This window comes from Cryptomeria japonica, chromosome 5 (genome assembly GCF_030272615.1).
Source record: "Cryptomeria japonica chromosome 5, Sugi_1.0, whole genome shotgun sequence".
Classification (NCBI taxonomy): domain Eukaryota; kingdom Viridiplantae; phylum Streptophyta; class Pinopsida; order Cupressales; family Cupressaceae; genus Cryptomeria; species Cryptomeria japonica.
The window spans coordinates 908,795,757-908,809,838 of NC_081409.1; the positions used below are offsets into that span (position 1 = coordinate 908,795,757).

Genomic DNA, 14,082 nt, shown 5'->3' on the forward strand with positions numbered 1-14,082 from the left:
CAACCTTCATGTCTATTAAGATTAGATGGGTGGTTATGTATTTCATGGCTTCCTTAAGTTTTCTCTTGAAAAGGTTATCTTCTTTATATAATATTTGGGTGTCTTCTAAGAAAATATGGTGCTTACTGGAAGAAGAGTGGTTGCCAAGGGCTTATTTGAATACATGCTCATGTCTAATGTCAGCACTGTGCTCTTTCAATCTAGTTCTGAAAGAAAAACCAGTTTCACCTATATAGGGGATGTCGTAAGAACAACCAACTTTGTAAATATCAGACTCAAGATAGACATCATTAGGATCTTTAAGAGAGGAGATGAGGTTTCTTAAAGTAGAGAATCGCTTTAAGGCACAAGAAAGACCTTTCTTACGAAGGATTTTGGAAATTTTGTGGGAAACACCTCCAATGTAAGGGAGGGAGGCAATGGGTAAGCTACAGGGTTGGATTGAATTGGGTTTGGAGGAGAATCTAGACTTGGTTTGGTTAAAGGTTCTGGAGATGATTTTATTGCTATACCCATTCAACAGGAAGATTTTATAGAGATAGGACAACTCCTGGGGTAAGTTTTCTTCATCACATCTACTAAAGGCTCTCATGGTTAAAGTTTTGAGGATACTAGCTTTTTGGGTGGGGTGGTGGTGGGAAGAAAAATGGAGATAGAGATCAATGTGGGTGGATTTTTTAAAACCTCACTGAGACAAGGTACCATGTGATTTCTTCATGAGAAAAATTTCAAGGAAGGGGAGTTGGTTATGAGACTATCTCTCTTTGGTAAAAGAGATACAAGGGGCTAGATTGTTGAGGTGGGCATGAAATTCTTCTAATTTCTCCAAGCCATGTGGCCAACACACATTGGTGTCGTCCACATAGCGCTTCCACCACCTCGGTTTAAGGGGAAAGGAGCAAAGGGTCAAATCTTCAAAATGTTTCATGTAAAGGTTAGCAATAATAAGAGAAAGAGGGGATCCCATAGCTACACCATCAACTTGCTCATAGATCTCTTCTTGAAAAGAAAAGAAAAGAAAGTAGACCTAAGACATAAGTCAACTAAGGAGGCTACTTCCTCATTCGTCTGGCTTTTGACAATATCGATGGCATCTAGGATAGGAAATTTAGTAAAAAGAGACACCACGTCAAAATTCACCAAGATGTCCCCACTCTCTAATTTCTTATCTTTCACAATATCAACAAAGTGGGTAGAGTCCTTGATATAGGAATTAGATTTTCCTACAAGTGGAGAGATGAGTTTTGTAAGGAAGGCTGCAAGTACTCCATCTCTTGCTCCTCTTTTGATGACTCCACAAGAAATCTCATGTCCCCTTTAAAGAAATTACCCCCCGCTTTTATCGGGTCCCCAAAATTCATAAAGTTGGTATCCCCCTTAGATCCATCATCAATACCATAGGCTCTCCCACTTACAATCTTGTATCTTTCCTTACCAAACTCATTTCTCCCCTTGTAGGAAAATCTAGTTCCTATACCAAGGGCTCTAGCCACTTTGTCAATTTTGTCAAAGATAAGAAATTAAAGAGTGGGGACATCTTGGTGAGTTTTGACGTGGCGTCTCTTTTTACTAAAGTTTGTATCCTAGATGCCATCAATATTGTCAAAAGAAAGATGAATGAGGAAGTAGCCTCCTTAGTTGACTCATGTCTTAGGTTGACTTTATTTTCTTTTCAAGGAGAGATCTATGAGCAAGTCGATGGTGTAGCTATGGGACCTCGTCTTTCTCCTATTATTTCTAACCTTTACATGGAACATTTTAAAGATTTGTCCCTTTGCTCCTTTCCCCTTAAACTGAGGTGGTGGAAGTGCTATGTGGACGACACCAACATGTGTTGGCCACATGGCTTGGAGAAATTAGAATAATTTCATGCCCACCTCAATAGTCTAGACCCATGTTTCTCTTTTACCAAAGAAACAAAGTCTAACAACCAACTTCCCTTCCTTGACATTTTCCTCACTAAGCAATTAGATGGTACTTGTCTTAGTAGGTTTTTTGAAAATCCACCCACACCAATCTCTATCTCCATTCTTCTGCCTGCCATCATCCCACCCAAAAAGCAAGTATCCTCAAAACTTTAACCATGAGAGCCTTTCGTAGATGTGATGAAGAAAACTTACCCCAAGAGTTGTCCTATCTCCGAAAAATATTCCTTCTAAATGGGTATAGCAATAAAATCATCTCCAAAACCTTTAACCAAACCAAGTCTAGTTTCTCCTCCAAACCCAATTCAATCCAACCCTCTAGCTTACCCATTGCATCCCTTCCTCACATTGAAGGTGTTTCCCACAAAATTTCAAAAATCCTTCGTAAGAAAGGTTTCTCTTGTGCCTTTTGTTGGGAAAATGGTGTTGTACACCTTGCATAATAATGTTTCATTGTTGTATTATTTTATTATTGTGTGAGGTGGACATGGAATTATATTGTAATATCATATTATATTGTTGCACCTAGGAGCACCTAGATGGACATGCAACATGTAGAGATTCCCTTGGAATATTCTTGTAACCACTTGATGAGTTGTATTGACACATTGGTATTATTATGTTGTATTTATTTAACATTGGGGAATGTAATTGTGATGAAGTACCCAATATTAAATGTGGGTCAAGGGTAGGTAGGAAAAATATTATGTTTGATTGTCGCATGGTTTTGATATAATACCACTTGGTGGTTTTGTGGGAGATTGTGTTTATAAAAGCAACCACAAGGGTAGTTGTCTGGGCTGGTCAGTTAGCTAGGTTAGAATTTGTGAAGGAGGAAACATGGCATTGGATGTGTGGATTCATGCTTGGTCACATGGAGTGTTTGGTTATGGCTGGGTTTTCGAAGGCTTTCCATAGTTGTATTGCAAGTTTCCTTACACCTTCAAGCCTTTCTCTACTTTAAGAAACCTCATCCCCTCTCTTAAAGACCCCAAAGATGTCTATTTTGAGTTCAGTGTTTACAAAGTTGTTTGTTCTTGCAACATCCCCTATATAGGTGAAACTGGTCGCTCTTTCAGAACTAGATTGAAAGAGCACAGTGCTGACATTAGACATGATCATGCATTCCAATCAGCCCTTGTTGACCACTCCTCTTCCACCAAGCACCATATTTGCTTAGAAGGCACCTAAATCTTGTATAAAGAAGATAAACTTTTCAAGAGAAAACTTAAGGAATCCATTGAAATACATAACCACCCATCTAATCTTAATAGAGATGAAGGTTTGAACCTTACTTTCTCTTGGCTTCCTCTTTTAAATAACCTTAGAACCCATAACCTCCTCCACTCCTAGTTGTATCCTTTCTTCCTTGTCGATCCCCCCTCATTTCTTTCCCCTTTCTCCACCGCTAAGCCCCCCTTTTCTCCTTGCCATTTCTTTATTTTCCTTCGTCTTATTTCTTCTTGTTTTCTTAGTATTGCTCTTTACTTCCCTTTGTACTTGGTGGGTTGTTCTTCATTTCATTTTGTTTTTCCTTTCTGTTTATGTCTCATCTTAAGACTTATTTTTTAGTTATCATCTATACTCCTTTTTCAAATTATTGTTCTCTTATTTTTATTTTTAGTTTTTTAGTTTATTTTTTTGTTAGTTTCAAGTTTTTGTTTCTTTTCTTAGGTTCTTTTCTTTTGGTTCCCTCTTTGTTGTCTTTCCTTATCTTGTTCCCTTTATTTCTCTTTTGTTTCTATTTCTTTTCTTGAGTTTTTTTTTTTATTTAACTTTACCTTATTATTATATCTTAATAATGAGATATAGTTATCTTGTTTGGTTTCTCATTATTTTATATTTACTTTTTGTGTTTTCCCTTGTTTTCTATTTTCCTTTTTTTAATTTTGTTTTTTGGTTTTTTAATTCTAGTTATGTTACATTTTATTTTACTTATTATTTATTCTCCATATATATATATATATAGTTATTATTTATTTTGTATCTATGTGTCTTTGTTTTTTTAATTATTACTTGTTTGTTATTTTATTTTATTGTATTAGCTAGGTTTTTTTCCTTGTTTGTTTAAGTCTTATTGTCTTCTTCTGTCCTTTTTGTTACTATTCTTTTATTTTATTTTTCTTTTCTTTCTTCCTTCTTCCTTGAAACGTGTGCCTCTACTCCTCCTTCCCTTCTCTTTTTATTAAGTCTTAGTCTGCAAACCATTTCTCCCTCAATTGTTCTTTTTTATCCTGATGATGGTTCACAGATTGTGATCTGAAACGTTAATGTAAAAGTGCTTACATAGTTGAATCTAGAAATCAACTACAATTATTAACATGAACTGTAGTAATTTGATATATCTAAATAGTTTACTACCAGAGCTTTTCCCATTGTTCTTCTTCCCAATTAGATTTGATCTCCTTTACAGATGTCATCCTTTTCCTATGCCCTGCCTCCTATTTCCCCTAAAATTTTGAGCCCCTGGGTTTCGTTCCAGACCGACCTTCCTCCAAGGTCTTGAGGGATAAGTGACTTTGGAATCAACCTCCTCTGCTAGAGGTCCTTGCCTTTCCACGAGATCTCTAACCCCTTCTTTCCTTTTCTAAGAAGTACCGTGGTTCGAATACTTCATTCTTCTGGATAATTCCCTCCTTTACCTAGGGTTTTCTGGACTTTGGATCCAAGTTGTGTAGTGACCCCCCTTTTGTCCAATTCAATTGCAATAGGACAATCATTCTAGCCTATTATCCTCCAAGCTCTTGAGTGATAAGTGACTTTGGAATCAGCCTCCTCTGCTAGAGGTCCTTGCCTTTCCACAAGATCTCTAACCCCTTCTTTCCTTTTCTAAGAAGTACCGTGGTTCGAATACTTCATTCTTCTCGATAATTCCCTCCTTTTGTACCTAGGGTTTTCAGGACTTTGGATCCAAGTTGTGTAGTGACCCCCCTTTTGTCCAATTCAATTGCAATAGGGCAATCATGCTAGCCTATTATCGCGAATACATTTTTGTTCTCCTTTGATTCTCTTGTCCCTTTATGCCACTAGCTTGATCGATCTTCCTTCCAAGATGCCCTATTTGTTGATCTCCACCCGATGAGATTGATTGTTTTATCTGACTTCTTTTGCTAGAACCACCCCCTCCTTGCTTTATTGCACCCATTCCTATCAAGGATGCTTGCAATGCACCCTTGATGATTTTGTTCCCATGCATTGGATGTCCTCCAAGTTAAAAATTCACCATTGTCTCTTTCCCTGCTACTCGCTCCTTGGTAGACCTTTTCCCATTTATCAATCCATTGCTTGTTTTCATATACCCACTGTGGGATGTGGCCCTTCAAAAATCCCTATTGATCATCCACCTCTGGTTTTTTAACATCCATGACATCCCCTCATCTTTTCCCTTCGAGATCTCCTACCTTTCTTCTCTCTTCCTCTCACTCTACCTCTGCTATCCCCGCCATTTTTTTTCATATTACTATTATATCATTTATTATCATATATAAGTTGAATTAAATAGATTAATTATGATTTGAATTTTTATCCTCAGTTTTTTAAATTTAAAATTTTAGCATTAACAATTTTAATATAGTTTATTCTCTCTCTCTCTCTCTCTCTCTCTCTCTCTCTCTCTCTCTCTCTCTCTCTCTCTCTCTCTCTCTCTCTCTCTCTCTCTCTCTCTCTCTCTCTCTCTCTCTCTCTCTCATTCCATCTTATCTCTACTTCTATTTTCCTCTCTCCCCTTTTCTCTAGCAATGTCTCCCTCTCTCTATCCATCCATCCTTCTCCCTCTTCCTAGACCTCAACATCTATATCTCTCCATCTATCTCTCTTATTATCTCTCTATCTTTCTACCCCTATATCTCTCTCCATACATCAATTCTTATCTCAATTTGTATCTTGATATCTCTCTATATATTTATCTCTTTCGTCTCTATATATACGCACCTTCTCCTCCCCTCCCCTACCCCCCTCTCTCTCTTGTCAGCATAAAATGATTCTGCATTGGTAATAGGAGCATGATTATCATTTTGATGTAGAAGTTTTTTAAGTCATGTTTGGATTGTTGTAAGTGGATACATTGTTAATTTGAAGCTTTCATTTCTCCATTAGAACCTTTGTTGCACAAACAATATCATTTACTAAATAACTTACCAATTGATCTCATGTACTGCACAAATGTATGCAAAACTACACTAATTTTTTTGTTAATTGACTTTTCACACTTCTTCCACTCCTCTTTTGCGTACCCATTGCACACCAAGGTGCAATTGCTTAGTTATAAAATTTAACAAAAGACTAAAGATTAAAATATTAATACGCAATTTTTAAAACGATTGTGAAAATCTGATCTTCAATGTGAAAAACTGCTGTGTCGGTGTCTTACCTTTATGGTGATTGAGAACTGCAAATACAAAATTGCCGAAGTAACAAAGAATCTTGATTAGTTAATTTTTGAGCACCGCTGATAAACTTGGTACTTTGACTCTACAATTCTACCGAATTTGTAAGACATGACTGTAATCATTTTTTTATCACTACTATATAGATCTATTTCATTCCAAGTTAATAAACAAATGGTTTAGTGAATTTAAATCGTTTTGGAGCGCAAGAATCATGAGTGAGTGGTATTTATTGTAAGGGACACAAACACGCACAGCAGGAAAGCAGACTGCAGTACAGCAAGCCAGTGTACAATTGTTCAGCAGCACGAGGAGAAAAAAACATAAAGAAAAGCTATATTCCCAACCCACCTCGGAGGACTGTAACAAAGGTAGGATTGCATTGCCTGTCTTAAATTTCCTCTCATCCTGCATTTGTTTCACTCAATCAAAAGGCTTAGAAAGTATAAATCAGATCACATTACTCTGTTCTTTCCTTTTTTCAAAATGGGGTTGCATAAATGATTAAGGATATCAGATTTCGGATGATTAAGGATATCAGTTTTCTGATGATTATGGTTGTTTCTTAGAATTAGTATTTTCCCAATGTGGTTATTTGATTTTCTGATGATATGGTGATCATGGTAGTGTCAGTGCCATGAAAGAATATGAATGAATGAATGCTCTTTGCAAGGCCCTCGTGAATGGATATAATTTTATTGGAGCCTGTGGTTATTATGTGGGGTACTGAAACAAAGTGTATTGTTTGTTTATTTGCTGTAGATTTGATGGTGGCTGGGCTCTCTTTATAATGCAAATAGGTGCAGCGGCAAAATTGATATAAGGTGCTTTGTTATCTATGTATATTTTGAGATCTTCAATTGGGTATTGTGGAAAGTATCCTGGATTCCAAGAAACTGTAGCCGATTGGCTAGATTTGATTGAGTTTGTAAGTTTGAATGCCCAATGTTCTCTTCAATCTAGGAATAAATTGACTACGGAGATGCTGGCATATTGAAAAGTAAGACAGAGGCAGAGGCTTGATTATCCGGAAATCAAGGAGTGATTTCGGGGGTAAATTCTTAGGTTGTAGAGTGTATGATGCATTTGTCATTTGGGTGCGGTGAGTTTATGCCACGTTGGGTATTGGCTACATGTCATCTTTGGTCTTGTAAGTGGGACTGAAGTTCAAGCAGAAAGCTTGGATTGAAAAGATTGAAAGCTTGAGAGCAAAAATTATATCTCTGAAAAGTATTACTGATTAGAGGTGCTTAATGTCATTTGTTTGCAGAACGTTTGCATGCCCCTGAAGATGCAATGTACATGATCATAGGCATTAATTGTTCACCTTAGATTGAAGACATTGCAGAAGATACATCTGATTTTCCTTGAAAGCACTAGACTAGTTCATACAGCTTCTGCTCTCTATTTATTTTCACTTACAGACTCTGGTTGAAGGTTAAATGAAGAACAATGCTGCCAGATAGCTTGGAGATCAAGAATCTGATCACATAATCTTGAGCAGGCCTGAGAAGAATATATCATCGACACAGCTGAATGAAGTATCATGATGGGTTTCAGATGCCTTAATAGTTCTCACTTTTTGATGATCAGAAGATTTGTACTGTGACCTGTGGCTATGACAAATGTTTGCTTGGAGTACAGTTTAGCAGCAAAGCCAATCTACAATGTTATCGTATTCTATCAGCATTGAGTTTGATCAGCTACAGGGACCTCTTCCAGGTCAGGACTCTGTCTTTGCTTCAAGTCATCAAACTTAAACATTATCTAATTTCACAAGTCTTGGGTTTGTGAAGAAGAGTTGAGTCAAGAAATCTAAGGTCTTAGCTGGAGGTTTGGATTTAATTCTTTGTGTGGTACCATATAAGTAACAATGCCAAACAGTTCAAGCAATGGCAATGTTATGGTGGAGAGGAGCAGGTCTGTGGCAAAGGCCTCATTTACATTTTGCAGAGCTACCTTAGGAAGGAGGCTCATTGATACCGTGCGCTGTGGAGGTTCCTCTTCTGGTCATCATAAGAGAAGTTCGCCAATGACTACAGCTCAAGAGGTTCCAAAACAGCCGCAGAAATCCGGATTTGATGGAGAAAATCTGCATGTAGGTCACAAGGAGATCGGAAGTCACGGTGGCATCCAAATCGATGTTCGCGACGAGGATCAGAGTCTCAAGTCTGTTGAACGAACAGGAAAACAGTTGAAGAACATGTCTGCACTTGATCCCAAAGAGGGCAGCAGTCGCAAGACCACTGAAGATCTTGAATGGAGACAGCTTGTGGAAAGCCTGAGAAATGATTCTAAGATCTTAGAATGCAGATCTGCGCGTTCTATTGTGACCCAGGAAGAAGCAACTATAGGCAGAGATGAGGAGGAAATTGAGCATGTGGAGAGAAAGATCAGGGCCTTCAACGAGCTTCAAACAGTTGTACAGTCGCTGCAATTTGGTAATGAGATTGCTCAGAAAAAGGCTGCCATTGATATCAGGAAACTCGCAAAAGATGATGCACATGCCCGAGTTACTCTTGCCATGCTTGGTGCAATTCCTCCTCTTGTTGGAATGCTAGATTCATCTGAGGCAAATGTGCAAACCTCTGCCTTATTTGCTCTTCTGAATCTTGCCATCGGCAACGATCTGTAAGCTTTCTTACACTGAAACTGATTTCCATTTGCACTGAGTATTTTTCTTAGCTTTTTTGAGTATCATTAAGTGCTTGTTTAAAGATCCTCCCATGGAAATCTAGGAATTTGAATCTCGAAATCTGTTTTCAGAGCAATCGTTGTGAAGCATTGTAGAAAATTTTGGAATCCTTATAATGGAATCCATGAATAAAAGGTCTTTAATTTTCCCGTCCCCAATGTATGTGTCCACTAATTCCAGAGTTCAATGTTGGAGTACACTAAACAATTTCCCCAAATTCAATGTTGAAGTACCTGTCTGTTTTCAGTTTCACCCTCCTGATAATGTTAATCAGAGCTCCTAATTTATAAATTCGTACAGTGTTTATAAATTCATTGAGTTAGCTAGGATGTTATGTTGATTTTTGTTTTCAATCCTGTGGATAGATATCTGCACTTGCAAAGTTTTAGTATTAACGGTGTAAGATTCATGGACAATATCCCATTTAGATGTCTGTTTCAAAATGTATGTTATTTCCTGAAGTTTGCTTTAAAATAGATCAACAGAAGATAAGATCTGAACATATGCAATTTATATTTTGCAGAAATAAAGCAGCAATAGTTAAAGCTGGTGCAGTTCAGAAGATGGTAACCCTTTTGCAGGGGTCAAATGAGTCTGTTAGAGAAGCTGTGGTGACTGATTTTCTAAGCTTGTCAGCTCTGGATGTGAATAAACCTATTATTGGTTCATCTGGTGCAATACCATTCTTGGTAAACATTATGCAGCATGGAAGTACACAGGGAAGGAGAGATGCACTTAGGGCTCTTTACAATCTGTCAATTTGTCCCGCAAATGCAGCACTTATTGTGGATACAAATGTTGTTGAGTTTTTACTGAATATAATTGATGACATGGATGTATCAGAGAAGATTCTGGGGATTTTGAGCAATTTAGCAGCCACAGAGGAAGGGAGAAAAGCCATAGGACAAACAAATGATGCTTTTCCAATATTAATAGATGTGCTCAATTGGGTTGATGCACCCAAATGCCAAGAGAAAGCAGCCTTCATTCTCATGATCATTGCACACAATAGTTGGTCCCACAGACGAACCATGGTAGAATCTGGTGTGGTCTCTTCTCTATTAGAACTCACTCTTCTTGGCACTACACTGGCTCAGAAGAGAGCCTCTAGAATTCTTGAGTGCCTCAGAGATGATAAAATTCGAAAAAACTCAACCATGTCTGCACCCATATCTGGCCAGCATACAGACCTGGAACCAATAAACAAAGATGAATATGGTGATCATATGAGCGAGGAGAGAAAAGTTGTAAACCGTCTAGTTCAACAGAGTTTGCAGCATAATATGCAGCGTATCATCAAGCGTGCAAATCTTCCTCAAGATTTTGCTCCATCTGACCGTTTCAAGTCCTTAACAGCAACCTCCAGCTCCAAAAGCCTTCCTTTCTAATTAAAAATTGCAGGTTTTATTAAGTGAAGATGTTAATTTCAAATGTCTACTTCCAAGCCAAGGGTCACTTATGGGAGAGAATTATGTCTCTTGGTCTCTTGAATATTCAGTCTATTTGCCATGGAGTTAACGGGTATTAACTGCTACATGAGCTTGTGAAGGTATCTGCCATTTGATCTACTGGATGAGGGTTTGAGCTTGTTATCTTCTATCTGTTCCATTTGATGGAGGTCTCACCTGGAGATCTTCTATTTGATCCATGTGACAAGGGTTTTAGCTGATTCTCATCTATTTGATCCATTGATGGGGTCTTTAGCTGATTGTCATCTATTTGATCCATGTGACGGGTTTTAGCTGATTGTCTTAATTTTGGTCCATTGGATGGGGGGTTTTACGGAAGTACAAAATTGATCTGACATCAATCAACCAATCAACCTTGTTTAATGGAATTTCTAGTTCCCAAGTGGGTTGTGTCAGGTCCTGCTTCCCATTCAGCCCATTTGAAAAGTCCGAAACAAACAATGGGACTTGCTATCATATTTATCATTTGAGACCATGGAAATAGCATCTACATTTGGAAACTTATGGTTTTTGGTACATATTTAACAACAATATACAATGTTGTCTCCAGAGGAAACCACTTGAGTTGGTCTTGAACTGAAGATGGAATTGTCTCACAATTTCTGGAATGGCTACAATTTAGGAGGGATAACTTGAGTAGATGCAGATAAGAATAATTCTCATATAGGGAGGAAATAAGGAGCTTAGTATTGTAGGTATCAAAGTTTAGCTAAAAATAATTGGGATGACGGATCATTAAGAAGTGCATTGTCTTTGATGGTTACATACATTGCTGTTGCAGCTGAAGTGGATTCCTTCTACCATTGTTCTTATTGTGATTGTACAACGGATTTGGAGGAGTCATGTGAAACCAGAGAAGCAATAACTTGACAAGTTCTTGATGGACGGATGCATGGATATACTTGATGCTTTCGAGTAACAAATTTTGAAGAATGGAATCCCTTAGTGTATTTATGTATCATATTAATAATTAAAGTAAATGGAAGATGGATGGTGAATTTGAATGCTTGAATTAAGTTGTTTATTTATTTTTTAAAAACTTGTGGAACTTAAGGTGCCCTACATTAAAAGATAACAAGCTGCCAGAATTAACATCTACTCTCAGCCAAACAAGACATCAAATTTTCTACGAAGAAACTACCTTAAGATACAGAGTCAAAACCTCTGACACATTCAGTCTGTAAATAAAAGTGTCCCTGTACCAAAAATACCCATTTACTTTAAGATTTCCTAATAGGTTGTTGTCTGCTTTTTTAACTCCAGAAGTCTCTACTTGAAAATTTGAATGCCTTCCCTCCATGTTTTGTTCCACAATGACACAAAAAGCTGCCCTGCAATAAACAGCAGCAATGCTAGATTCTAACACACCAAGAAAAAAAGCGAACTGAGGATAAACCCATAAGTTAACCAAAAAGATAGCATACAGGAGTATTTTGAGCTTAACATACATGCTAATGGATTTTGTAAACGTTATTTAACAAATCCCTTTTAGCTAAAGGTCTGGTCTGACCGTCAGATTTAGTCCTTATTCCCATTGTTTGGCTAGTCTTCTCTGGACAGCTTTTCTCCATTAGATAGAATCTACTTGTCAAACAATAAAATATCATTTTCTTTTTTCTGAGATCCTTTTCTTCCTCCAGTAATGTTATGTCAGTGGTATTCTGGAGGCAATCATCATAAACCTTTTTATTTCTACTTTACCTGAGATGCTTCCACTGGCAAGTACTTTTTGTCCATGCACAACTGGGTAAGATGAAACAGGAAAATCCATGCCTTAACAACCACCCACCCATCCTTGAGCAGTTTTTTTTTTGGTTGTCCTAGGGTATTCCCACAACCCAGTGGGGCAATTGCCCACAAACCATGTGCATTGGGTAAGCCTAAGCTTCGGAGTCAAACCCAGAATCAATGGAGAGCAAACCCACAACCCAAGCCAACTCCACTACTCACACGGACTATCCTTGAGCAGTTTATTCTTCCAAAAGGTTAGCATGCAGTTAATTCCTCTCACCAGCTTTGTTATGCTAGAAAAACTAGCAGTAAATGCTTCAGATTAAACATTACACAAATATGTCTTACTGAGTTGGAGTTATCTCTACTCTTTTGAAAAGTCATGAAGCCATGAATCAATACTGCTCACCTAAAAAAAAAAGTGTTATTGTCATAGCCACATATAAAACAGAATTCTGACCTGAGTATAAGAACTCTGCTTTTTTTTTCAGATAAATATAAGTGGTTACTTTAAATAAAGAGAGGAAAATGGGTAAGACATGCCTCAAAAAACAAGAAACCAAAATTGTACAAATGATTGTTAACAAAAAGAAGCTGACTTTTAACCTAGCATGATAAGGCTTATATGTTGGGCTTATATGTTGTAACAAACCAACCAATATTCTCCCTCTTTCAGTCATATAATTTTGAAAACAAAATAATATATCAATAATCAGCATGGTCGGAAAGCTTTTCTTATTCAAAAGTACTGATGTAAAGATTCTCAACTTGAGTAATTAATGAATTTTATATGAAATAGGCAAATGTTTGGTGAGTTGCAGACATCACTGATATATGACACTCTTGGTGCTTAAGTGGGCGACCGAGTAAGCATTTATGTATATGATATCTGTGTCTCACCAACTGGACCCCAAAGTCAATTTGCTAGTTGTCCAGCATGGTTGAGCCTAAAAAACTGTGAGATAAAACATTAAAAGATTCTCAATATTTTATCATATTTGACATCATTTGTTCAGAGACCTGCACACCATCCACAGTTCCACCCTGCCATGTGAGACTTGAACCCACAACCTAACAATCAGCAGGGCCTACCAAATCACCAGTGCATGATGATTTCCATACTAACTGCTCATTGGTCTCAGAGGCGTGTGGGAGACTAGATAGCTTCCTTGGAGGAGGTTGTCTGTCAACCATCCAGAAACTTATGGTAGCACTAGCCCCCTTTCATGGGATTACTGCTCCATATATATAGTAGCGAGTTTTCTTAAGAAGCGTTAACAATGGGCTAGCCTTAATATGGCAAAAGTAAAGTAACAGTTCACCTGGTAAATACAATAAAATTTGTAAATTATATTAAAAAAAATGATATAATCAAATAATAGTTAAAGATGTGTTGGCAGAAAAACTCTTAAAGTTTGATATAAAAGATTGTTCAAGGGAGGGGGATTGGATTGGATTGTTGGTATAGTATTTGTGGTATTTATATTATATATTGTCAATAATTAGTTCACATGTAAGTGAAAAAATAATCAAATGTTGGTGAAGATGGACCTATATTTAAAGAGATAGGAAATGGTCCATTTTGTTGGCTAGATAGCCACCTGCCAAGAGATAGACCCATACTTGAACACGGGAGAACTTATATAAAAAACATAAAAACATTCGCAGCCAAAACAGGGGGCTGACCTGGAAGAACAACAAGCCTCAAAAGAGAGCTAAACCAGCAGACACACAACAAACAATCAACAGTCAACCAATCCCTACCTTAAACATCAAAAACAAAAACCACCTTTAGCTATTGGATAACCCAAGATTGAAACCAATCTCGTCCAACTAGCCCCTTAAACAGTAGATACACAACATATTGTTCAAAGTAT

At 37.4% G+C, this 14,082-nt stretch overlaps 1 protein-coding gene across 1 annotated transcript; it reads left to right on the plus strand.

The window, feature by feature from the left end:
• Positions 1-6,377: 6,377 nt before the first annotated feature.
• LOC131066213 (U-box domain-containing protein 4) lies at positions 6,378-11,478 on the plus strand. Its single transcript, XM_058000925.2, has 3 exons — positions 6,378-6,681; positions 7,073-8,941; positions 9,529-11,478. Exons 2-3 carry the CDS (start codon positions 8,184-8,186, stop codon positions 10,391-10,393), a joined length of 1,623 nt encoding a protein of 540 aa, XP_057856908.1. The 5' UTR covers positions 6,378-6,681; positions 7,073-8,183; the 3' UTR covers positions 10,394-11,478.
• The last annotated feature ends 2,604 nt before the right edge of the window (positions 11,479-14,082 follow it).